The 27,320-nt window shown below is 44.4% G+C and overlaps 2 protein-coding genes across 7 annotated transcripts in view; one reads left to right on the top strand and one right to left on the bottom strand.

Annotated features, from left to right (window-relative positions):
- Nucleotides 1-93: 93 nt before the first annotated feature.
- On the top strand, nucleotides 94-16,265 carry LOC306791087 (uncharacterized protein). Of its 3 annotated transcripts, XR_013772735.1 has the most exons (7): nucleotides 94-461; nucleotides 2,909-3,490; nucleotides 4,605-4,654; nucleotides 4,877-5,010; nucleotides 14,229-14,395; nucleotides 14,838-14,981; nucleotides 15,820-15,951. XR_013772735.1 is itself a non-coding variant. In XM_079287712.1 (6 exons), exons 2-6 carry the CDS (start codon nucleotides 3,008-3,010, stop codon nucleotides 16,063-16,065), a joined length of 1,080 nt encoding a protein of 359 aa, XP_079143838.1. In that variant the 5' UTR covers nucleotides 94-461; nucleotides 2,909-3,007; the 3' UTR covers nucleotides 16,066-16,265. The 3 variants fall into 3 exon arrangements, 2 of the variants coding, with proteins under 2 accessions (XP_079143838.1, XP_079143839.1); XM_079287712.1 differs by lacking the exon at nucleotides 14,838-14,981 and having other exon boundaries at nucleotides 15,820-16,265; XM_079287713.1 differs by lacking the exon at nucleotides 14,838-14,981 and having other exon boundaries at nucleotides 3,003-3,490; nucleotides 15,820-16,265.
- Nucleotides 16,266-20,672: 4,407 nt separating this feature from the next.
- atat1 (alpha tubulin acetyltransferase 1) overlaps nucleotides 20,673-27,320 on the bottom strand; it is a 31,672-nt gene continuing 25,024 nt past the window's right edge. For 2 of the 4 annotated variants that reach the window (XM_079287446.1, XM_079287443.1), the window contains 3 exons: nucleotides 24,715-24,800; nucleotides 23,646-23,730; nucleotides 20,673-21,097 (listed from right to left, as the gene is read on the bottom strand). In XM_079287446.1, coding sequence (XP_079143572.1) covers nucleotides 20,791-21,097; nucleotides 23,646-23,730; nucleotides 24,715-24,800 — 478 coding nt within the window. In that variant the 3' untranslated portion in view covers nucleotides 20,673-20,790. The remainder of the gene's footprint in view (nucleotides 21,098-23,645; nucleotides 23,731-24,714; nucleotides 24,801-27,320) is intronic. The other 2 variants (XM_079287445.1, XM_079287444.1) reach the window with 2 other exon arrangements.

Here is a 27,320-nt window from a genome sequence, read left to right on the forward strand (position 1 = left end):
ACTCTTCAGACTTTCTATTCACACCCGTGTATGTGTGTGTGTGCGCCCGTGCGTGTGTGTGTCTGTGTGTGCGCGCGTGCATGCTTGCGTGAGTAAAACAAGGCTGCCAGCAGCTCTCCTCAAGAAGTGGTCTGACGGACAAGTTGAAACAGAACTGAAGGTGTGGCGGCAGTCAAGGTAGCCTGTCTACCTTAGAAGTGTCACGAGTAGAAACTTTATGACACCGGAATTGTCTCTTCACCGCGAGTCAGTGTTGTAGGAGGACAGAGAGGTCCGGGTCCGCGCGGGTCACTGAGCCTAGAACTGGAGACAGCAGGAGCGTCGCAGGTTGGATTTCGCTGTCTTTGGGGACCTGAAATCGGCATTGCTGTATCCGGAACCTTCGGGTCCTGTTGCTCATGAGATCTGGAGGAATGGAAGTATCTGCCATGGAGTAAACTTAATAACCGCAGGACGAAGAGGTACATCTACACTGGTGCTCTCTGAATGTCTTAATGAGTGGAAACATCAGCCAGCTGTTGCTGTTCCCAGTGCCGTGAGAAGGCTTTATGTGGCTGGGTGGCATGACATGAATTCCAAGGATCATCAACCAGTATACAATGGCACAGTGGTAGCGTTCAGGTCCACTTCCTTATATGCTGACTGGTTCTAGTGATAACAATAGCCGTGTTTATTTTCTCCTTTTACTCGGTAGGCTACGGAAGCTCAATCCTGCAGGACAGGACAAACATTGAGATACTCCTAATAAGTCGAAATGCTAAAGTAAAATCATTATTTTCGAAGTCAAAATAGAAGACAGTATGTAGAAGTTGATACGTTTTTAAGTCAAAACTTAAAATACTTTGTCACAAATTGGAAAATGATTAGACTAAATCATATCAAACGTTTATTTACACATAATCTCATCATCTTTTTGTTAATACTAATTGTACTTCCTCTCCATATCATATTTTTGACTTGTATTTAAGAAAATGCGGCTCCACCAAAAACTGAACAAAAGTGTGACAATGAAGAAGGACAATCAGGGAGATAAAGAGTAGAACGCTTTAATTTCAGAAGTTCAGCTTTACAATTCATACTCTCCACCCTAACGTCTCACTGTTTACTCCCCAGCTATATTAACAGGGAAGGGCTGAGCTCCACTAGCACACCTACACACTGCATGTGTAGCACGCTAAGTGAGTTAACACTTTACAAAGTTTACAGACGTGATTCCTTTCACTGCAAACAAGAAAGAACCACCTCTCACTCCTCCATTCCTCGCTCCTCCATGCTCCGGCTTGGGACCCGGAAATGTCGAGAAGCGAGGAGGCTTGCCCGAGGAGGCTTGCCCGAGGAGCTGTGAGCAAGGAAACGCAGGTGTGTCCTTTACGGAAGTCTTTTCAGCATCCGTAAACAAATAAAAGAAGTTTGACACACAGCTGGAATAATCCCAAAGCATTACTTAAAGACATTCCCCCTTGATATTACTTTCATATTGACTGTAGCCTGCATCCACAACTGCTATAATGGTGACATGATGTTTACAAGTGCAAACAGCTGCTTATTATGTCAACATTCTCTTTATTCACCACTTTTTTGCTGTATTTTATGTTGTATAGATAGACAAGACTGTGTTTGTGTGTATATAATATATATCACTCAGTCATATACTGTATATAATATGTCTTTAGTTGTACAGTACTTTTCATACAAACATTGTGTGTATTCATCCGTAGATTCTTCTAGAAGGCGTCATGAGCTCTGTTATGCTCATCTGACAGAGATCATAAAATACAGCAGTATAACCAAACAATGGACAGCTGTGACACACGTCATTTTTAATTGATGTCTTTAAAATGACACTCTGAGGCAACGGTGTCTCATTTGTTCAATGCCTAAGTGGGCGGGACTAAGACGTAAGGCGAGGAGGTGAGAAAAGGAATTAAGCAGGCATAAAGTCAGGAGGTGAGAGACCCAGAGATTCATCCTGAGCAGTTATGATCGGGGGGGGGGAGCAGCAGCAGGATGACAATAAACAAAGTGAAAAGAAAGCTCAAAGGCTGCCGGCTCACTTGTCAGGGAGGACTAGGCTGAAAAGAAAGCCCCAATTATCAAACCATGAAGAGCAGCAAATGGACCACTGATGCTCTGCAGAGGAACACATGCTGAAATACATACCGATTTAAATATTGAACACGACATGACTAAACTTTAAAATGCCTGCTACATCATACGTATCAGTTGTCCTACCGCCTTCAACCCGGCAAGGAAGCAAGTCTGACATACACAACACACATGTCACAGACAGAAAGCAGGCTTATGTCTGCCCTCTCGTCTTCTCTGCTCGCCAACGTGGAAGGAGGCCTGAATACTTTACCAGCAACCCTTAGTGCCACCTGCCACAAAGGACTGAACAATGAGGAATGAAAATACTCATGCTCAGGCAACATTTGGGTTTAATGTCTCACAATTCTGACTGACAGTATTTTGTCACAATTTGTAGATTTAAAATAATGAGCTGCTAAGCACAATTTATGACTTTTTACTGTAAGAAATGTGAGGCAGAAAGTTGACTTGACCTTTCTCATCATCTCAGTCATTCTATAGAAATGTATCAACTAATAAGCCAATATTATGTATAATTGTATCTAACTACGCCACAATGATGATAAAGTTGTTAACATTGGACCTCGTGTCAGATCATTGTGTCAGATCTAAAATAGTCTACGCTTACAATGTGTTTATTTGAAAGTGTATTTTAATGAATTCAACTGTGGACCTAAATGAAGAGTTTGAAAGGCGTTTCTACTTCCTATCAGGCACGTTGTTCCCTAAGCTCATCGTTCATGTGGAGCAATTCATTCATTCTTTAACTCATTTTTCTGATTGTCCAATTTTCCAATCTCCAATCCTCTGCTTAATTTAGCTTCACTGCAGCTCCCATCTCCTCTCAACCCTTTCTCCTCATCTCTGGCCTGTCCTTGTCTTTTTCCTGCTCTATTCCATCACTTCTTATACAGCTACCATGCGCAGATTCAGCTCAGAGGGATCCCTCCTGGATCTGGACTTCCTCCCATGGAAGAGGGTGGCACTGAAGACCTCAGATCATGGGAAGAACCGGAAGTCCGACACCTACACCCCTCACACGCAGGAAGATGAGCTGGAAGGGAGCTCGACCTGCCCGACCCCCACCATCCGGGAGCCTAGAGCCAGTTCCAGCGAGGCGGGGAAGAAGGAGCTGATCAAGGAGCACAGCGTCAGCGCAGAGAACCTGTGCGAGCTGGAGAAACTGGGCAAGAACCAGCTCAGAGTGTGTGTCATCAGTGAAGGCTGCAGGGCCTACAGTGACGGCCAGCTGGCCCCGGCTGCCCAGGGCAGCACGGAGAGCATGGAGAGCGACGATCTGCATCCCGCGTCTCCTTCCTCCCCCTTCAAACTCCATCACAGGCACCACCAGAAACCCAAACTGTCATCTGCTAAACTGCACCTCAAGAGTCTGTTCGGGCAGGTGGGAAACCAGTTCAGCTTCAGTCTACACAGTAGGCCAGTATATAGGCCGGGTCCTAAAGATGATCCACAGTCGAGGTCTGATCATTTGTTACAAATCCTCCCAAACGTTAGGTTTCTGCTGCACGTTTCATAAGCCTTCTGTAGGGTTCCATTGGTCTCTGAACATTTCAGCATGATGGATTCCCGCCTGTTCGTATTCACTTAAACTTAAAGTAAAAATTATACATTTTTACATAAACATGAAATTTGACCTCTGCACCTCCCGAGCATGTTGGGAGCAGTGGGCTTCTGAGACCTGGCCGGGGAGCAGTTAGGGCAGGGGTCGGCAACCTCCCTGAGGTCCCCAACTGGCGCACCGGATCCGGACCCAGGAAGGAAAAACCGATAGATAATTCGGAATTATACATATTGGGCACCGAGTAAAATTGCAAAAAAATGTCAAGAATTGTCTTTATTCTTGTTCTGTATTTTCATAAATACAACTAACTATAGCTTTTGTATATATTATATAACTATATGTACAACTTTATAAGCTGTGATATCAAATAGCTTTTGCAGCTCCAGACAAGTCTTATTTGGTGGAAAATAGAGCAAAATGGCTCTTTGGATAGAAAAGGTTGCCGACCCCTGAGTTAGGGGTTCAGTGTCTTGCTCAGGGACACTTCGGCACAGGACTCGTAGCAGCCAAGGATCGAACCGCCGACCTTGCGGTTGCCGGTCGACCCTCTCTACCCATATTAATATGGATTGTAGATACTTTAGATTAACTGCTTACACTTAACTCAACAGTTGAGCTTAACATTTATACAAACCAAATGTCCGGGTTCATCCTCCAGCTACTGAGCTCTGTTGCGACTCCACCTGCTGATGACAACCATGTGAAGTGGTTGAAAGCGCTGGAAACCCTTGAGCTGGGATTGTTATTAGTTATAAAAGATGTTATTTGCTCACAAAACTCTTAATTTGTCCGGGTTTGCTCACTCGTATCTTATTGTTGGCGTAGTTTGGAGATGTAAACCCAGTTCTATGTGATGCTGAAAGCTGCTTCATTGGGCTCTCACCGAGTGCAACAGGAAGAAGAAACACAGTTAACTTTGTGTTTTCTCTTTCAGAGTCCTCATTCCTCAAACCCCAACCTGTCCAACACAGACCAGACAGACAGGTGAGAATCACACATGTTTTCAGTTACTAATTGTTGCTAACTGATAGCTCCATCTCACAACTGTTACTGTGCCTTTAATGTACTGTTCTTAGACAAACCCATCTGGTTCTGAGTCTGTCATGAGATAGTTGTGAAGCCTCACATGAGCCTGCGGTGAGATGTGATGAGTGCACTACTGTTTGGTATGAACTCTCTCTGTCCTTTGGTGGTCCTGGTCCACAGTGCCAAAGAGAGGAGGTCTCGCCTGCTCTTCATGCGTCAGTGGAGTCAGGTGGGCCACAGTAAGAAGAGGAAGATCAGTCAAGAAGAGCTGGAGAAATGGGCGGAGTCCCTGAACGAGCTGCTGCTCAGCCAAAGTAAGTCCTGCTCCGTTCTGAGGTGAGATGTAGACGAACACTTGATGACCTTTGAAATCTCTGATTCAGTCATAAACGGGCTTGCATTTATAAAGAACCTTTCTAGTCTTCCGACCAATCAAAGAGCTGTACACTTCATCATTCACCCATGCATTCACACACTGATTACAGAGGCTGCTATACAAGATGCTACCTGCTCATCAGGATCTAAACTCATGCACATTCACACACACTCACACACTGATGGCACAGCCTTCAGCTGCCATTTGGGGTTCAGTATCTTGCCCGAAGTCTTCCACATGGGGACTGAGGAGCTGGTCTTCATCAGAGGACGAGCCGCTCTGCCAGTGAGCCCTAACCACTGAACAAACCAGAGAAATGGATTGAATTCAGAGGTCTGGTCCCAAGCTAACCTATGAACCTAGGTAGAGGATAGCTGAGGATAGCTGATAGCAGTGTCGGAAATACACGAGGGCAAAGGGCAAAACTGCCCCTAAGAAATATCATTTTGCCCCTGATATCACTAGGAGAGGGGCAAAAAATGCCCCCGAAAAAAATGGAGCGCTTCTTAATCAGACCTGTGACTGCGAGACTGCGGTCAACTCAGCAGACACTTACATGTTAGTGCACCTCTATGCGGACATTCACGGTAAACTCATTTAAACGGCGCAGATCAGGAGCGAGCGAAGGACTTTGAAAGTTAACAGAAAGATTAACGTGAGACAACATCCGGTTTCTTCAGACGAACATCCGGTTTTCAGAATAAGATGCCAACAAAGTATACATATTGCATAATGGGAATTAGATTAAATGAATTATATTCACATTAAGTATAAAACATGCTGCCTGCATCTCGTGAGTTAAAGGGAAAATACACCTAAATTGTCTTTATTCTTTGATATGAGGGTTGCTGGAAATGAATAATACCTGACTGACAGTCAATTAAGATATTTTACTGAGTAAAAACTGAACTGAATTTGTACCTTCAAATGGCACATTTTAAAAATTTTGAAGGTGCTACAAAAATATTTTTTCTCAATAATTCCATACAATGACTGATGTATATGTAATCAAGGCATTGTTGACTTAATAATTGTTACTAGTTGTTTAAAACATTTAATAATAACCATAAATAACCACAAATAAATAATAATAAAATTGAATATGATTGTCTGATTTGTTTGTTTTTTGTTAAATAAATCTAAGAAAACACTTTGAATCTGTAGACTACTGCCTAATCGTCTTATTGCCATTTGATGACAATTGCTCATATACTGTAAGCCTAAATAAGTATATGTATTATTTTGAACAAAGGTTAAATGTTGTTTCACAAGTTTAAAAAAATGCCCCCAATTTTTTGAAAATGCCCCTGGAAAAATTGCCCCCAAAAAAATATGTGAATTTCCTACCCTGGCTGATAGGTCTGCGTGTCCCTCACAGGATGAACTGCACTTATCAAAATGGAAATACTTCCCCATATTAGCTGTTACTTGTCAATGCTGCCTGTCCCTCCAGCAGATACATAGTTCAAATCTGTTGATTCTCTAATTACACATTTCTATATGACATGTGTGTCATGACCGCTGGTAGTTATACTGAAGGCCTCTCCTTCACACTGTTCACTCTACAGTCATCTGAAGGCAGCAGGTGTCTGTTCCCACTGGAGTGATGATGTCACTGTCCAGCCATAATTCCGTACGACAGATACGGAGTGTTCCACCTTTTTCGGTAGAGTTGGGCGGGGGCGGCCTAAAAACAACATCTCGGATCTTTTCACATCACACGCGTTTTACAATTTTCTTTTCTTCTCTTGAAAACAAACTCCGCCTACAAAAGACAGGCCCTTCCAAGTAGATGCAGTGGCTGTTTGCATCTTTTCAGAGTAGCTGCTCTTTGCTGTCAGTGTGTTTCTGGTCTGGATCTACAGTCTGTCTCCTCAGACTGATGAGGCTGTCTGAGTTGTGCAGAGAGTTCATCCAGGTCCAAGCAGTGCCGTCACTGCAGGCCTGTGACTCCATCTGAGCCTCGGTGGACCATCTCCTCGCGGTCTTGACCCCAGCGTAGCAGATTTGAGTTCTGACCGTGCAGCAAGTTCAATTCAGAGGTGGACCAAGTGCCGCGACTGCTTTCACAGGCCATGAAATTTGTATCTTGACTGCATGTTTTCTTCAGCACTGTGACATCAGTATTATTATATGTTTAATATTATTTCCTCTACTTTCTCCCCCCCACACATGCATAACTCAGCCCCCCCTTCAATATTACCCGATTTAAACAGATGTAACCTCTACTATTGGACGTTTCACATACTGTATGTCATCACACTCCTTATTTTAACTTACCTTTAACTCTTAGTGTCTACTTCTTTGTCCATTTTGTCTCTTTCTTAAAAAAACATAAAAGGTGTGTCAATAAAACAGGAGAAGACCCGAAGCTAACAATTCAGACTTTAAGACATGAAACAAGGCTTTACAAATTCTTAATGCGGCAGGAAATTCATTCAACATTCTTCTGTAAGGCGTTAATGATGATGCTTTACAGCAGGGGTCACCAACCTCTTTTAAACGGAGAGCTACTTCAAGGGTGCCGAGTAGTACGAAGGGCTACTTATTTGATACAAACCTCCTGAATAACAAAGTTGCACAGATCACCTTTTAATAATAATATATGTGAAGAGACTGTTTGATCACATGTCAGTTAATTATTCCTCACAATAATTATTAAGAATGATTTCCACAACAATGATGGTATAGCTACACATACATATTTAAACATGCAACTTTTATTTCTGTTAATCTGTTTCAACATTTGAAAGTCAGATCACATCTCTGATATGTTTGTATCATCACATGATTAAAGCCGGTTACTGTTGCACACAGCGCCTGCTGGTGAATGATGCAGTGGTGATGTTGACATGTTGGGAAGTCTGGGTCACCTTTGCATTGCGCAATGAAGCCTGCATTCCGTTATCGCGGGAGCCCAGTCTGTTATCACCGACACCAGCTTTTCCAACGGAACCTTTTTCTCCACGAAGAAACGAGTAAAAAGTCTCGTCTATAGCCGAGCGGGGATCCAACCCTCCGAGGCGCGCGAGCGTCTTCGGGCGCCCGCGTTCAAACCTCTAGTCTGGGCCTTTTCGGTCGGATTGCGTTGCCTCAGTTGTTGCCCCACGGCCTGTTCCGAGGATTTACGGACCTGACGACGGGGTGCGCTCGCGATTCAGAACCTGAAAACCTAGTGCGGTGCGGTGGCCTCGTCCTGGCTGCCTTGCGGGCGACTCACGTGGTCCCTGCGGGCGACAGGCTGCCCATGGGCACCGTGTTGGCTACCTCTGCTTTATAGCAATGAAAGCTCCACAGGTAGCCTCTGATGTTACAGGACAGCTCTTCTTTTCTCTACACGTCTTCCTTCCTAGCTGACTGACCACGTCTACCTTGTAGCTGACTGACCACGTCTACCTTGTAGCTGACTGACCACGTCTACCTTGTAGCTGACTGACCACGTCTACCTTAGAAATGACTGACCACGTCTACCTTTTAGCTGACTGACCACGTCTACCTTGGAAATGACTGACCACGTCTACCTTGTAGCTGACTGACCACGTCTTCCTTGTAGCTGACTGACCACGTCTACCTTGGAAATGACTGACCACGTCTACCTTGTAGCTGACTGACCACGTCTACCTTGTAGCTGACTGACCACGTCTTCCTTGTAGCTGACTGACCACGTCTACCTTTTAGCTGACTGACCACGTCTACCTTGTAGCTGACTGACCACGTCTACCTTGTAGCTGACTGACCACGTCTACCTTTTAGCTGACTGACCACGTCTACCTTGTAGCTGACTGACCACGTCTACCTTAGAAATGACTGACCACGTCTACCTTTTAGCTGACTGACCACGTCTACCTTTTAGCTGACTGACCACGTCTTCCTTGTAGCTGACTGACCACGTCTACCTTTTAGCTGACTGACCACGTCTACCTTGTAGCTGACTGACCACGTCTACCTTAGAAATGACTGACCACGTCTACCTTTTAGCTGACTGACCACGTCTACCTTTTAGCTGACTGACCACGTCTTCCTTGTAGCTGACTGACCACGTCTACCTTTTAGCTGACTGACCACGTCTACCTTGGAAATGACTGACCACGTCTACCTTGGAAATGACTGACCACGTCTACCTTGTAGCTGACTGACCACGTCTACCTTAGAAATGACTGACCACGTCTACCTTTTAGCTGACTGACCACGTCTACCTTTTAGCTGACTGACCACGTCTTCCTTGTAGCTGACTGACCACGTCTACCTTTTAGCTGACTGACCACGTCTACCTTGGAAATGACTGACCACGTCTACCTTGGAAATGACTGACCACGTCTACCTTGTAGCTGACTGACCACGTCTACCTTTTAGCTGACTGACCACGTCTACCTTTTAGCTGACTGACCACGTCTTCCTTGTAGCTGACTGACCACGTCTACCTTAGAAATGACTGACCACGTCTACCTTTTAGCTGACTGACCACGTCTACCTTTTAGCTGACTGACCACGTCTTCCTTGTAGCTGACTGACCACGTCTACCTTTTAGCTGACTGACCACGTCTACCTTGGAAATGACTGACCACGTCTACCTTGGAAATGACTGACCACGTCTACCTTGTAGCTGACTGACCACGTCTACCTTTTAGCTGACTGACCACGTCTACCTTTTAGCTGACTGACCACGTCTTCCTTGTAGCTGACTGACCACGTCTACCTTTTAGCTGACTGACCACGTCTACCTTGTAGCTGACTGACCACGTCTACCTTGGAAATGACTGACCACGTCTACCTTGTAGCTGACTGACCACGTCTACCTTGTAGCTGACTGACCACGTCTACCTTGGAAATGACTGACCACGTCTACCTTGTAGCTGACTGACCACGTCTACCTTTTAGCTGACTGACCACGTCTACCTTGTAGCTGACTGACCACGTCTACCTTGTAGCTGACTGACCACGTCTACCTTGTAGCTGACTGACCACGTCTACCTTGGAAATGACTGACCACGTCTACCTTGTAGCTGACTGACCACGTCTACCTTTTAGCTGACTGACCACGTCTACCTTTTAGCTGACTGACCACGTCTTCCTTGTAGCTGACTGACCACGTCTACCTTTTAGCTGACTGACCACGTCTTCCTTGTAGCTGACTGACCACGTCTACCTTGTAGCTGACTGACCACGTCTTCCTTGTAGCTGACTGACCACGTCTACCTTTTAGCTGACTGACCACGTCTTCCTTGTAGCTGACTGACCACGTCTACCTTTTAGCTGACTGACCACGTCTACCTTGGAAATGACTGACCACGTCTACCTTTTAGCTGACTGACCACGTCTACCTTTTAGCTGACTGACCACGTCTTCCTTGTAGCTGACTGACCACGTCTACCTTTCAGCTGACTGACCACGTCTACCTTGGAAATGACTGACCACGTCTACCTTGTAGCTGACTGACCACGTCTACCTTTTAGCTGACTGACCACGTCTTCCTTGTAGCTGACTGACCACGTCTACCTTTTAGCTGACTGACCACGTCTTCCTTGTAGCTGACTGACCACGTCTACCTTTTAGCTGACTGACCACGTCTACCTTGGAAATGACTGACCACGTCTACCTTTTAGCTGACTGACCACGTCTACCTTTTAGCTGACTGACCACGTCTTCCTTGTAGCTGACTGACCACGTCTACCTTTCAGCTGACTGACCACGTCTACCTTGTAGCTGACTGACCACGTCTACCTTGTAGCTGACTGACCACGTCTACCTTGTAGCTGACTGACCACGTCTACCTTAGAAATGACTGACCACGTCTACCTTGTAGCTGACTGACCACGTCTACCTTGTAGCTGACTGACCACGTCTACCTTTTAGCTGACTGACCACGTCTTCCTTGTAGCTGACTGACCACGTCTACCTTTTAGCTGACTGACCACGTCTACCTTGTAGCTGACTGACCACGTCTACCTTGTAGCTGACTGACCACGTCTACCTTTTAGCTGACTGACCACGTCTACCTTGTAGCTGACTGACCACGTCTACCTTGTAGCTGACTGACCACGTCTTCCTTGTAGCTGACTGACCACGTCTTCCTTGTAGCTGACTGACCACGTCTACCTTTTAGCTGACTGACCACGTCTACCTTGTAGCTGACTGACCACGTCTACCTTGTAGCTGACTGACCACGTCTACCTTTTAGCTGACTGACCACGTCTACCTTGTAGCTGACTGACCACGTCTACCTTAGAAATGACTGACCACGTCTACCTTTTAGCTGACTGACCACGTCTACCTTTTAGCTGACTGACCACGTCTACCTTGGAAATGACTGACCACGTCTACCTTGTAGCTGACTGACCACGTCTACCTTTTAGCTGACTGACCACGTCTTCCTTGTAGCTGACTGACCACGTCTACCTTTCAGCTGACTGACCACGTCTTCCTTGTAGCTGACTGACCACGTCTACCTTGTAGCTGACTGACCACGTCTACCTTGTAGCTGACTGACCACGTCTACCTTGTAGCTGACTGACCACGTCTACCTTGTAGCTGACTGACCACGTCTACCTTGTAGCTGACTGACCACGTCTACCTTGTAGCTGACTGACCACGTCTACCTTGTAGCTGACTGACCACGTCTACCTTGGAAATGACTGACCACGCAGTACATTTATGTCATATGCTGTAAGCGTGATAAAAGAGTACGCTATGCTTCTGTGAACTGAATTTATATATATACACACACATGAATGATAATGTGTGGAGCCGGACCGTTCTTTCTTTAGCGCTGACACAGTGCTGTAGCGATGGCTCTGTTTATGCTATGGCTATGCTCTGGCTATGCTATGGCTATGCTATGGCTATGCTATGGCTATGCAAGACTATATCAGCATGTAAGCTGCTGATATAGTAGCTGGCTGACCACGCTGCCGATTCATTAACAGTGTCTTCATTTCCACCAGAGAGCTCATATTAGAGAGCATTTAATTTGACACTGAAAAATGTCCCACTCACTACATATGTCACAATAAGGGATTCTGAATGTTTACCAGGAAGGAAGGTTCTACCAAGTGTCACTGTTGGAAATGTGATATTGGCGCTTCTCCCATTCTAGAGACTAAAAGCAGGATGTCTGGGACTCTGCCGCTTTGATTTTGATTGAATATGTCTCTTGCAAATGCACCAACGTTATGAAAGTTCAATACTAAATCACTGGAGGTCTCTTTAAGGTAATCCATCACAATTATCATTAAAAGGACAGAATAATCTGAGATTAGCAGACAAAAATAACATAACTCTAGCCCCATGACTGATGTCCAGACAAACAACTGGACGGGATCTCACAACTGCTGAGCTTTAAGGTGGATCTCTATTTATTGTAGGTTAAAAGCTCTTTGTCCTGATTATTTCACAAGTAGCCAGTTTACACTCGTCTGTTCATTTCTTAGCCAATAAAACAGGAAATCATCGTTGGACAATAGAATGAATTACATTGTGGCCAATGCATTCTGCCTCTTTTCCACACAGACTGTTTACCTGCATGCAACCAAAGCCTGCTCAAACTGGAGTCTGTATTCATATGCAGATATCAGTTTATAGAGATTATTAAAACTCTCCCTCCTCACCTCCACACAACGGACCAACAGCTGCATGAAGAGGGGGGGGGGGGGTGAATGTTGGGTTGTTGGTCTTGGAAAGTTACAGAAATGTCAGAAAGCTACCACGTGTGGTTTAGTCAGTATACAGTGCTCAAAGCCGGAGGCAATCAGGGTGGATGACACAAGTTTGATGCCAAGAGGGGCCTATTTCCTGTTGTCCCGCTGAAATTTAATTGGCTATTTGGCAACTGTTAGAACTGTTGACGGCATTTGGTCGTAGTTGGCAGAAGTTAGTATTTAATTTAAAGATGACGGTAACTGTGGTCAGCATGAACAGTGTGGAGTCTCTTCTAATGAAACACATCTGTGCCCAGCAGCACAGAGGACATGTTAACCACACCGCAGGAACAAAGGCTTCTGCTAGTTGGTCAGAGAATCCCTTCTTTTGCTTCCCATGTGTGTTTTGGGGAGAGACCTGGTCCAGAACAGGCTCTCAGGATCTCAGGCACCTTTCTGAGAGGATTACCAAACATGAAGCAGCAGGACAACGAGGTGAAGCAAACACGGCAAACATCCTGACTGCACATACTAACGGGGGATTGAGCACTAGAACAGCAAAGTGAGGAGGACATGTGTGTGCCCAACACATCATCGCCTGTGTTCAACTGTGTGGGAAATGTTATTCAGCACATTATATGACATACCAGTGTGCAATCTGCTGGGTTTGGAGTACTTGTTCCCACGTAAAAACAATAGTGTCTCTAGAGTAATATCTATCTAAAGCACGTGTTCACACCAGACCTCTGCTGTTGATGCGAGACCTTAGTTTTTACTCTGTCTCGTTTTGATGTATTTATTCAAGTGAATTGCACAGAAAGAGATTCTATCTCAATGGATTTTATCTTTAAATTCATTCATTCAATCATGAAATAAAAGCGAAATAAAAAAGCAAAATAATACAAAAAAAACAAGATCAGCTGTAGCAGCAAAACCCCTGTGTGCTGAGTGGAACACGGCCATGTATTCTTCATAAATAATGTGTAAGAGGAAGAATATGTTGCGTCATCTTTTGAAATGTAGCTGTAAAGAAGCCCAGTATCAAAGAATATGAACAGCTTTCCTGACTGCCTCCTAACATTCAGATTATTTATGGAGATTTGTCATTTGATCTTCTTTGAAGCTGAGATATAGGGAGTTAATTGGTGTGCTTCAATATGTCATCTGTTGTGCTTAACTGTACTGAACTCACAGCCTGAGGACTAACTCCAGCGCCCTGTGTGACTCTGCCTCCTCATCAGTGCCATGCTAATGCAGAGTGCAGTCCTCTGCAGCTGTCACATGTGAACTGTGACATGTTGTAGGTGTGGTGTCAGCAGTTTGAAGCTGCCCTGTACAAAGCAGTCAGTCATGTTTGATACCTCCGACTAAAAACAAGCCATGAATCACAGGAAGACGAGCGGAGACGATGGGTTTTTACCATGAAGCTGTTTGAGATGTGCTTATAAGGCCTGAGGGATTGCTGTGTCAGAGTTCTGTGTCTTCTTTTAACCAGCCCCACTTCTCTTCCTCCTCCTCTCAGCTGGTGTGTCAGTGTTTGGAGCATTCCTGCGATCTGAGTTCAGCGAGGAGAATCTGCAGTTCTATCTGGCCTGTGAGCAGTACAGACAGTCGTCCAACAACTTCAGCCTGCAGAGGAGAGCCAAAGATATCTGCGTCACCTACATCCAGCAAGGTGCCCCCCGGGAGGTACACGCCTGCTTTTATGATCCAATCAGCTGCATGCAGCTCTGCATGAAACAGGAAGTGTAATTCCAGTCCTGCCACACGTCTATAGCGTCTGTTTTTCCCTCCATGCACTTCCCTCCGAACAATGTGCTCTGTGTGTTGCGGTTGCTCCTTGTGTTTTGGGGAGCTTGTGTGGGCGTTTTGAGTTCCACATCACAGCATTGCATCAATAGCTGATTTCATGTAATCATTTACAAACTCTAGCCATCGTTCTAAAGCCTTTACTAGGTGACCTAGTAAAAGTTTTTTTCTGAGATAAAACAGATGGCTCAGCTCCATCAAAATATGAAAAAAGAGTCATTGGTTGAAATAAACCACTAACGGATCTCAGCATCATTTCAAATTTAATATATTGAATATGTTTTCCCTCTTCTTTTATTTGATTATTAACATGATTCAACAGCGACACCTGCTGGGCAGGAAAGAAAGTGTTGTTGGAGGCCAGCTGTCCCCTTTAGGATGAGACTCTTCAATTATTTTGATGCGTTTCTCCTGACCAACAGCGTTGTCAAGGAAACATAGTGCCTCCCCTCCAGTCCCCCCTCAGGTAAACACTGCTAGCACTTTTACCGTAGTTTGCCCCATTAGCTGTGAGATGCCGGCCATGTTGAGAGCCATATAGAGGCAATCACAAATGCTCCCAATCTGGGATCTTGCTCTTTTAATGACTCAGGACGGGGACTTTAGAGGGTTTTATGTCAGACTGCTGTAAACCCTTCAGCCTCGATAATCATTGATGGATACATCTATATATCTATCGATATAAGTATAAATTACATATACATACCTCGATCTCATAGAGATAAAGAAGTACAGACGGTCAGTGTTACTATTGTAAGGTAGCGTTTAACTGTGGCTCAGTGGTAGAGCGGGTCGTCCTTCAATCAGTGGTTCGATCCCTGGCTCCGCTAGTCCATGTCGACGTGTCCTTGGGCAAGACACTTGACCCCAGATCACTCCCGCAGGCTGGTACTACGGTGTGTGAATGTTAGTTCGTCCTGATGAGCAGGTGGCACCTTGCATGGTAGCCCCGTCATCAGTGTGTGAATGTGTGTGAATGATGACATGTAGTGTCGAAGCTTTGAGTGGTCGGAAGACTAGAAAAGAACTCTACAAGTACATCTGTTAATATTTACCATTTAACAACATAAGTTTTGGATGTCTTTGTGGTTGAATCTGCGATGCCATGGATACGGCTGCAGTAGAGGCTCCATACATGTTCATAGTCATTTTGCTTCCAATAATAATAAAGAGACGTCCAAAATGTAGTGACCCACAACAGTCCGTTGATCAGACAGGTTGGACACAAGTCAACAGTTGAGCTGATAGAAACGATGTCCTGTAAGTGAGTGTCGTCCATACTTACTGTGTGTGTCGTCCTGCAGGTGAACCTGGACAGTAAGACCAGGGATCTGACCGTCCAGCTGCTGCAGGCTCCCTCTCACACCTCTCTGTCCCACGCACAGAAACGCATCTACTCGCTCCTGGACACAGACTGTTATCCCCGCTTCCTCCAGTCCGACGTCTACCTCTCCTTACTGCGAGACGCCGCACGGAGGCTTCCAGAACCCCGAAACATTGTAGACCTAAATATGTCTTCAGAGGATAGAGCTGCTGTGATGTTAGTGTAACAAAAAATGTAAGTCAGTTCGATGAGTATATTCTTCCTTTTGGAGAGTGAGATGTTCTGATACATATTAATGTCGTGCTTCTGTGTTCCCCCTGCTCTGTCTTTACGCTATGGTAAGCTAAGCTAACCGAACCCTGACTCCACTTCTGTACTTATCACACATGAGTTTGATAAATAAATAAAGAGATGGAAAATAAGGTAATTTCCCAAAATGTTAAATAATTCCTTTATTGGGCTTCTTGTTGGCCCTGAGAATGTGGAGAAACATAAATGAGTTTGTTTTGTTCCCCTCACATTAAGCGACCCGTGAAACTACGCAGCTCTCATTTGAATCATTAAACATCCTCCTGTAATGTCCTCATGGTCCAACAAGCCCCGTCTGAGTTTCCTCTGCTGACGGAAAGAAAAACAAGCTCAGTGAGAATGAGCTCTCTGCTGGAAAAGGTCAAAGTACTACGAGAGTTACTTAAATGGCAAAGATGAGAAACTGGAGCAAATTGACTCTGACAGGTAAAGTGACTACGCAGCTACGGGGAAGTTGAGTTCACTCTGCTGCTAAACGCTCCACTGTTCAAAGACAAACGCTGTGCGCACACAATGGCCTCAGAAAACATTTGAGTAGGAAATGCTACTCGTCACAAAGGACCTGTTCAAGTTGAAACATCATTTAATGATGAAGAACATTTGTAAGAAACAGAATAGCGTACGAGTTTGAGAGTTTTAAGGAGAAACTAGAAAATGCATTTCCTGCTGAAAATGCGTTGGAAAGCTGAAATGAATCTCAAAAACATTGCTGAAAATAGATATCCAATTTTAAAAAAAATTGCAAAAAGCTGAATAATTCAAAAAGTTGAAAGATTACAAATATGAAGTTATATCACCCCTCTCCTGAAAGAGCTGAACATTTTGATATTCGAACGGTTTCTGTAGCTTAAAAGAATTCCAGCAGTAGTGATATTTGTTGTAGTAGTAGTAGAAGTATTATTCGCAGTATAAGTATGAGTAGCATTTGAATAAGTACTAGTTGTAGCAGTAGTGATATTTGTAGTAGCAGTAGTAGTAGAAGTTGTCGTCGAAGTATTTGTAATTAGAAGAAGTAGTAGAAGTAGTAGTATCAGCAGTCGTACTAATAGCTGTAGTAGTATTAGTACTGGTAGTAGCAGGAATAGCAGTATTAGCAGTTGTGGTATCAGTAATAATAGTAGTGGTAGTGGTAGTAATAGCAGTAGTGGTAGTAATAATATTTATGGTAGCAGTAATAGCAGTAGCAGTAGTAGTAATAGTAGCAACAGCAAAAGTTGTAGTAGTAGTAGTAATACGAGAAATATTAGCAGTAGTAATAGTTGTCGCAGTATTAGTAAGAGCAGGGGTGTCCAAACTACGGCCCGCGGGACAATTACGGCCCGCGGTCCATTTTAATTGGCCCGCAGCAACTTCTAAAAATATAATGTCATATGGCCCACACTTGAAACTTGCGCTTGACTGTATTGTACTTCTTAGTTTCACCACTAGGTGGAGATACTGTGTTGAACAAGGCAGCTTCTCCACAAAATAAGAGCAATCAAAGAAACGTTTAGCCCCGGATGATGACACGTCCTACACTGGTGCCGAGCGAGAACAGAAAGTTAAATGGCAGTTAGCTCACTAAGAGTGTTTTTGAACAAGAAAAAGTCACAATAGCAGCCACGAGGTAGCTCAACTCATTGCCCGCCACGGGAAACCTTTCTCAGATGGTGACTTCATAAAACAGTGCCTCACTAAAGTCGCAAGTGCCCGGAATAAATGCAGGAATTCAACAACGTTAGCGTGTCCAGAAACACAGTTGTGCGGCGAATCGAAGACTTGTCAGCTAACCTAAACCATCAAGTGTCAGATAAAGCAAGTGCTTTTGCTTTTTACTTCATTGCATATGATGAGAGCACAGATGCGACAGACACAGCTGTTAATTTGTTTGCGGGGAGTTGACGATCATTTCTGCATTAGGAGCTGCTTGATTTTAAGAGTCTAAAGAGCACAACAACAGGTAAGGACATGTTTGAAGCTGTGTCAGATGAAATTGACAAGATGGGACAAAATGGTGTAAACAGAGTACCGGTAACTCTTTTTTCTTTTTTATTGTGTAGAGAGATGAGTACAAAACAATTGCAGACACGTACATAAACACATATACAAGCTGAGGAATTATACCAAGTAAGACAGGGACGAGAACAAAGGACGTGAGGACAGTGAGGACAATAAGAGGGTTAGACTGAGGAGTATAAAAGTGAGAGGCGGGATCACTCAGTGGAGTGGCCAGGCCCAGTGCCAGCACCACACACAGGAGGACAAGGGTTGGGTGGAGAGTTTTTGTCATGTGTGTGTGTGTGAGCGTTTGATCGTGCTGTATAATGTTACAAACAATAATAATAATAACGGGGAAATCATAATAACAGTAATGATTGAAAGCAAACAATGAAACAAACAGAAATAACAAAAGAATAATATTAATAATAGACAGAAATAAACAGCAATAATAGTAATTACTTATAATAATGATAATTATTATAATTAATAGTGATAAATTAATAATATCAGTAACAAAGAGGAAAGTAAGCACCATGAAAAAAGGAACTTGAGCCTCTTATCTTGGTTCTAAATGTTTTTTCCAGTCTTGTTGAAGACGTGATCCAAATTGTTCTCTGTGAAAACCACCAAAACAATGCAGGAGTCCAAAGGCCAGTGGGGATGAGTACTATCAGAACATAGAACTTAGACTTGTGTCTACTATCAAAGTCGTACTTGTTGCCGTGTTGTAGATATCAGTACATCTGCTGTAACTCACCAATCCATCAGCTGATAGACTGTCACAGAATATTGGCCTCCACATGGATTTTAAGCACATTATAGAAGCATAATTCACAGCTGATGTGGATGCTGGTGCATTTCCTGCTTTGGTTCAGTTTGTGTGTAGCAACATGGGTGGAAAGCCCAGAATCGACCCTCCTCGAAGCTAACCGGACAGCAGAGTCTGACTCATCTCAGAGAAATGACTCATCTGATGAACAGCAGTTCTTCATGCTTAGAAAGTCAAGACAGAGTCTCAGTCTTCACGTCTCCACTAAGCTGAAGGAGGACAGTGCTCTGGTGAGGATGTTTAGTCGTCTCATGTACACTCTCTCTTCAGACTCAGCTGGTGGTTGTAGGACTCCTTGCTGCAGCACTATATATGAGCAGCACTCTGCATGAGCAGCACTCTGCATGAGCAGCACTCTGCATGAGCAGCACTTTATATGAGCAGCACTCTATATGAGCAGCACTCTGCATGAGCAGCACTCTGCATGAGCAGCACTCTATATGAGCAGCACTCTGCATGAGCAGCACTCTGCATGAGCAGCACTCTGCATGAGCAGCACTTTATATGAGCAGCACTCTATATGAGCAGCACTCTGCATGAGCAGCACTCTATATGAGCAGCACTCTATATGAGCAGCACTCTATATGAGCAGCACTCTGCATGAGCAGCACTCTGCATGAGCAGCACTCTATATGAGCAGCACTCTATATGAGCAGCACTCTATATGAGCAGCACTCTGCATGAGCAGCACTCTATATCAGCAGCACTCTATATGAGCAGCACTCTATATGAGCAGCACTCTGCATGAGCAGCACTCTGCATGAGCAGCACTCTATATGAGCAGCACTCTATATGAGCAGCACTCTATATGAGCAGCACTCTATATGAGCAGCACTCTGCATGAGCAGCACTCTGCATGAGCAGCACTCTATATGAGCAGCACTCTGCATGAGCAGCACTCTATATGAGCAGCACTCTATATGAGCAGCACTCTATATGAGCAGCACTCTATATGAGCAGCACTCTGCATGAGCAGCACTCTGCATGAGCAGCACTCTATATGAGCAGCACTCTGCATGAGCAGCACTCTATATGAGCAGCACTCTGCATGAGCAGCACTCTATATGAGCAGCACTCTATATGAGCAGCACTCTATATGAGCAGCACTCTATATGAGCAGCACTCTATATGAGCAGCACTCTATATGAGCAGCACTCTGCATGAGCAGCACTCTATATGAGCAGCACTCTATATGAGCAGCACTCTATATGAGCAGCACTCTGCATGAGCAGCACTCTGCATGAGCAGCACTCTATATGAGCAGCACTCTATATGAGCAGCACTCTATATGAGCAGCACTCTGCATGAGCAGCACTCTGCATGAGCAGCACTCTATATGAGCAGCACTCTGCATGAGCAGCACTCTATATGAGCAGCACTCTATATGAGCAGCACTCTATATGAGCAGCACTCTATATGAGCAGCACTCTATATGAGCAGCACTCTGCATGAGCAGCACTCTATATGAGCAGCACTCTGCATGAGCAGCACTCTATATGAGCAGCACTCTATATGAGCAGCACTCTATATGAGCAGCACTCTATATGAGCAGCACTCTATATGAGCAGCACTCTGCATGAGCAGCACTCTGCATGAGCAGCACTCTATATGAGCAGCACTCTGCATGAGCAGCACTCTATATGAGCAGCACTCTATATGAGCAGCACTCTGCATGAGCAGCACTCTATATGAGCAGCACAGATCAGAGTTTGGGCCTTGAAGTGACTTTTGAAAGTTTCTGCTTCAGCACATATTCGTGTTCTGAAAGTGTTTACTGGTTCCAGAATACAATAGTTACATTTTGTAAACAGTTAAATAAGAACGAGCTCCCGATCACCAGGGCCGGGTGCTCCTGTGTTCCTGCTTCTGCTTCACCCACTGGGCGGTGTAGCAGTTCTCTCCTACAGTCCAGGACCAGCCTCGCCTGCCTCCGTCACTGTCCTTCTCCAACATATATCTTTGGCTGACCAGCATGCCTGGTGCTGGACGCTGTGGACTGTCCAACACCCTGATCTCCTCCTGAGCACCACAGGCCTTGGCATGTGAATCCAGGAGCCTCTGTCTGCTGTCTACGGGGGTCTGCCTGTGGATGCCATCCTTCTTGGATGCACACAGAGGTGGAAGTGAAAGAGGCTGGGACCTGGGTTCAGGGGCAAGACAGTACAGGGTCAGCAGAAGGAAGGGGAAGTTGCCTTAAAGTGAACATAACAATTTCACTGCATAATGACCCTATGTGCAGACACGTGTGACTAAAACGCACGGCAGAGAGCAACTCAACAGCCACCACGTCCTCCTACTGAACATTTCAATGTGCCTTCCAAAAGGACTAAAACATTTAGTATCAAGTCCAGCTGAGATCATTTACATCCTACATCACAACAAACATAATGTCAGTGTGTGTGGGCTAATGTACTGTGAGGAGTTTTCGTTATTGAAAGGACTTTGTGGAAATATCAGAAATGCTCCTTTTCTTCTCAGCCAGCTGGAGTGTGTGTGTGTGTGTGTGAGAATGTAGCCTACATGTCATGGGCAGACAGCGTGTTGTTAGTGGTATTGAAGAGCAGGGAGTGACATTTGTGGTGAATGTTTGTTTGGTAGCTCACAGGACAAGGCGTGTGTTCATGTAAAGAACTCCGATGAGTTGAGGACCGATGTCTACACTGACATCCCACATGCTGTCTATTGTCTTCCACTGAGACACAACAGGTAAGAAAACACATCTGTAGGGTCGGTCCACTGCTGATCGGATCTCAAGCGGTCTGATCCTGGCATGAGCGGTGTATTATTTCTTGGCTGCTTGGCATAAAAACGTGAACCTGTTTATCCAGGCTGGACATAAGGGAACATGCTCAGGATCAGGTGTCTATGGGGCGAAAGACTAATGGAACCAGTAGCTGGTTCGCGCTGAAGTTTCCTTCAAGATAGCCGCGCTCAGTTTCCCCCACTGCATTACTGTGAATATTAGTGGTGTCACGGATCACCCCTCACGGTTCGGATCAGCCCTCACGGTTCGGATCACCCCTCACGGTTCGGATCACCCCTCACGGCTCGGATCAGCCCTCACGGTTCGGATCACTTGTGAACCGCGGATCAATCGAGTATTTTTTTTCCTTTTTTTACAGCTTAATCATCATCGTGTGTAATAAAGTTCTACTGCTGCTGTTCCTTTTCAAGTAACAAGTCCCCGAATATCAATGCAGCGTGTCAGTGAACAGATATAAAGCACGCCCCCTATGTGAGAGTCACACACACACACCTGGGGCAGGTGCTTTAGACACGCCCCCTCTGTGAGAGTCACACAGACACACACCTGGGGCAGGTGCTGTAGACACGCCCCCTCTGTGAGAGTCACACACACACACCTGGGGCAGGTGCTGTAGACACGCCCCCTCTGTGAGAGTCACACACACACACCTGGGGCAGGTGCTGTAGACACGCCCCCTCTGTGAGAGTCACACAGACACACACCTGGGGCAGGTGCTGTAGACACGCCCCCTCTGAGAGAGTCACACAGACACACACCTGGGGCAGGTGCTGACAGAAGCATCAGAGTGAAGCTAGACAGGCCCAATAATATTCCAGTCACCACAGAAAGGTCGACCTTCTCCCCAGACAATGGAGATATTCTCATCTTTTTGAAAATAATGTCACAGTAATGGTAAACATTATTGTGTATTTGAATGACCTGACAGGAAGTAAACACAGACCCAAGTTGTTGCTGAGCAGTTCAGTTCAGTGTAAACAGTGGAAGCTCACTGGCTGTTTCTTTCAGTATTGATCAAAGGACGAGGGAATCAACATACATGAGGTTGCACTTAAACAGAATTATTGAATGTATTCTTATTTTTATTATTTATTTCATTTTTGACATCTTCAATATTTTTGTTTTCATGTGAGACTATAGCCCAAAGTTCTATGCTTAAAGTGTTCTTGAGGTTCTTTAATTAATAAATGGAAAGCAAAGTTATATTTGGCTCCTCCCCTTTTCTTTGTTGATCCGAACCGTGACTCCTGAACCGTGATCCGAACCGAACCGTGAGGTTTGTGATCCGTGACACCCCTGGTGAATATGGTGTATAGAAAGTGTTGAATCATAATTCTTGTGGTCCTCAGCCTTCTTTGTTATGTTGTCACTCATGATTACATGCCCCTCTCAGTTGATGCCACGCCCCCCACGCCAGATTTTAAAGTTACAAAGTAAAAAATAAGATTTGAATCTGAAAATATAAAATCTGAAAGTGAAAAATATAAGACCTCAAATATCAAAATATATATGAAAGTAAAAAATGAAAATAAATATTTTATTCAAAACAATTCCAGAACTGACTCAAAACTATATTCAACCCCAAAAAACTTTTTGTTCACTTATTTTTATTTTGAATACATTGTTGTATTTTTCAATGTTCAAGACCACAACTTGAACTTTCAGGTTCAATTTTTTTAATCAAATGATGAAAACTATTGGCCTGGATTTGGCTCCACACACAGACACCTCCACATCATCCTAGCTTTGAGTATCTGTCCTCACCAGAAAGACAGACAGCCTTGGTTGTTTGCTGGGTCTCCTTCCCAGTTATTGATGCGTTTCAGCCACAAACGTCTGCACATAGGAGGGGGGGGGGGGGGGGGGGGGCACTGCTTCTTTCATGCGTGTTATGTCCAAGTGTCTGGTAAAGTGGTGTAAATACCTGCTTCCTGCTGTGTGAATACTGGCCGACCTCTGTGTGTCTGTGTATCCCGGTGCGTGTGACTGATCCCCCACTGGCCTCAGACCTGAGGAGGCACAAGGTCCTACTACATGAGCAGAGCTCCCTGACTGTGCTGCTCCGGCACTACTCACTCATTCAGGGGCTCCATATTCTCAGGGTAGAAGCCACCAAGAGCAACATTCAGCATCTTTACACTTAAATCAATAATTCACCACTAAAACGACTGAGTCTTGTAAATTACACTTAAGAAAAAAGATGAAACCTAACAGCTTAATGTACAGTAACTGTAACGGACTTGTATAGAACCTTTCTAGTCCTCTGAGCACTCAAAGTAGTGTACAGCGCTTACATTCAACCATCAGAACACACATTCACACACTGATTGCAGAGGCTGCTGTTCAAGGTGCCACCTGCCCATCACATCTACGGATGTGACTGTGACCTTGTTTCCTTCTATGACATTACTCTCTCTACAGCGAGGACAAACATTGGACACATAAAGTGGCCTGAATGTATTTGATACCATCTTTCAACCAAGTCCCACTCTTCGTCAGTGGCTGAGGTGTTACACCACGCCCACTCATCATCACGCGACTGAAGTGTCGACACCTGATGAGACCGTGACATGCAGTGGAAAGTCTGACAAAGCGATCCTTGAGTTAAGAGAATTTTGTTATCCAAAGACAACCCACGGGTAATAATTAAAAACTTCTGACACACTATGAAGCCTTATTAAGAAAACAAAGAATCCACACATCGTCCATCATGTACACACTTTATTAATAATGTTTTGGTCTGGTGGGATTCATATCATGCTCTGAATGTCTGAAGAAGAATTGTTGTTAATAAAGTGTGTGCAGGACTCTTTGGTATCGTCACACTGATACATACAATCTAATTTGGATCTATTCTATCCCAAATAATTACTATACTTCTGTGATTGGTTGAAATCTGGAGATGAAAATGGAGCATTTTGACCATGTAATATTGATGACCAGTACAACACAGTAACCAAGCATTAGTGTGACTGATCCTCGCTTTACCTTACCTGGCATCAAGGGTCTGTCCAGCAACCCAGCAGCTCTGCTGTCCACGTGCCGACTGTACAGGCTGCTTCTGGCAACTAGACCCAGTCTGCACCAGAGAGATGGTGACCGCCAGCAAGGGGGATGAAAGCAGCCCAAAACATCCAGAGAGAGGTGAAAAAGAGAGAGGACAGGAGTACAAGAGGGGATGGACATGCAATTCAAAAGACAGTTTGGGACAGACAAGGGCAAGAAAATAAAGGGGGAAAAAAAAGGACAATTACAAAACTGAGTTCAACCAAAATATGACAAAACATGAATGAGAGTAAACACACATGGTGTATGAATAAAACCAAACTCATAAGAAATAAAAAGCCCAAGAATGAAAAGAAGGAGAGTAGAAAGAGCAGCCTCATCTCATATAATAATAATAATAATTAAAGCTGCGAGCAGCGATGAACGGGCCCTCGCATCGTCCCGCACGTCGGGGGTGCCGGCGGTACTCTGGCCAGCGCGGCCAAGAACGTCCGCGAGCGTCGGACAGTGCGTCCACGAGTTCGACGTTTTTTCCCCAAGTGATGCTGGAAATGATGCTTGGTAAATCGTCGCTGTGAGTATTAGTGGAAATTAGCTTGTAGACATCCTCAGGCCATGAGGATATACAATACAAAATACAATACAATTGTATTTTAATGCAATGATTATCCCCCATCTGACCTACTGCTTAACCAGCTGAGCACAAGCCAGCAGCACGACATTAAAATCCATTCATATTCTCCATAAACAAGCCCTAAAAACACTTGATAAAAAACCCAAAAGTCACCATCACTGCAATATTCTCACCAAACATCATATCCTGAGTTGGGAGAACATCATTAAATTCACTGATGTGTGTCTGGTTTTTTAAATTTTACATGGTATGGCCCCACCTCCACTTAGTGATTTTATTAAACAAAGCGCTCAAAGCAGCAGACTCACTCGATCTGCTTCAAGAGGTGATTGTGTCATTCCACAAAGGTCAAGCTCGTTCAGTAACTCTACATTCTCTGTGAAGGCAGCTCACTCGTGGAATGCTGTGCCACCACACATACGCACACAAAACACGTACCAAACATTCAAGCATCACTTAAAGAAATGGGTTGTTGCCAATCAGATGTGCCAGCATTGATGTGCTGTCTGTCCTGCCTGCTTGTTTCATCTATATGTGCATTTGCCTTGATCAGTGTTGCTATTTTCCATTGTTTGCTGTGTCTGTGAAGTGCTTCAGTGTTACATGTGCTTGTCCTGTAGGTGGGTCTGTTCTGCGTGACGCATGCTGAAACCTGTTATGTCTGCTCTGCTTTAATGTCGTACACTTTTCTTTTGCTGTGTTTCGGTTTTGTCTGTATGTTGCTGTCTGTTTCTCTATGAATTTTAACTCTGTTTCTATTTGAGATTTTGTTATTTTAGGCTACCTTGAAACATCTGGCCGGGGACAGCAGATGGAAATTAGCCTCTCTGGCTAACTCTGGCTCACTTACAGTGTAACTGTTGATTAGTGTGCATTGTCCCTGAAAAAATAAATAAATAAATGAGTATTATCAAGCATGGGAAGTTTGGGACCATTTGGAACAAGTCCAGTGGTGTTTAATCGGCTTTTTAAGAGGGGGAATCATGTAAAGTAGCAACCCACTACGGCTAAGCCATTCCGTCAAATGTAAAGCTTTTGATAACTTTTAATCACAATGGTGTTGAGATTGTTCTGATCAAATTTGAAGTGGATCGTTAAAGTATAGCGACTACAATTGTGCAAAAATCTATCGAAAAATTACACAAAAGTCAAAATGGCCGACTTCCGGTATAGTTTACAGCATGGTCCCAAGATACTTTTATTTAAGTCTCTATGAGTTACATGTGCCTACCAAATTTCATACATATAGGTGTAACGTAGCGATGGGGCAGCCCTTTTGAAAATTTGTAGGGGGCGCTATGGAGGCAATTTAAAACGTCTGAGCCACAAAGTCATAAAATATATCTTCCCATTACCTATGACCTATGTGCAAAGTTCCATGAGTTTTTGAGCATCGCAAGCCACTGAACCATCAGCTTCATTTTTCATGGCAAATGGTGCGTTGCCACGACAACGGCATTCACGAAAACACAATATTCACGATGAATCATCTTCAATATCTTAAGGCTATTCTCACCAAATGTGAGAGTCATCAGGTCAACTGGATAGGAGGAATAAATAAAAGTATAAAATGTGACATTTCCTTTTGCCAGTAGGTGGCACTATGACTATGTGAAGATTTTGGCATTGAAATGTTCTCAAGCTTGAAGTAGCATCATGCATAAGACGTTTTGTGCAGATTGGATAATGTACCTTGGAGTTATAACAACTTCCTTTTTCATGCCGAATGAGGCAAAATCGCCGCCCCACAGTGTCAAGATTCTTCCATGAAAACTCACGACTTTGATAGCTTTTCATCACAAAGGTCTTAAGAGCATCCTGACCAAATTTGAAGTCGATCGCATAAATTCTGTAGGAGGAGTTCGAGTACAAAGGCTGAAAAATGCCAAAAGTGACAAAAAAAAGCACAAAATTGCGGGTTTACTGCAGCGCCCCCTAGTGGTTGAATGGAAAGAAAAT

This window comes from Melanostigma gelatinosum (genome assembly GCF_949748355.1).
Source record: "Melanostigma gelatinosum genome assembly, chromosome: 17".
Classification (NCBI taxonomy): domain Eukaryota; kingdom Metazoa; phylum Chordata; class Actinopteri; order Perciformes; family Zoarcidae; genus Melanostigma; species Melanostigma gelatinosum.

Excerpts from the sequence above, each read along its gene's own strand:
- LOC306791087 (XM_079287712.1), top strand. The coding sequence starts at position 3,008 with ATGCGCAGATTCAGCTCAGAGGGATCCCTCCTGGATCTGGACTTCCTC. Across the intron at positions 4,655-4,876 it reads AACACAGACCAGACAGACAG|TGCCAAAGAGAGGAGGTCTC; the intron begins GTGAGAATCACA and ends CCTGGTCCACAG. Across the intron at positions 14,396-15,819 it reads AGCAAGGTGCCCCCCGGGAG|GTGAACCTGGACAGTAAGAC; the intron begins GTACACGCCTGC and ends GTCGTCCTGCAG.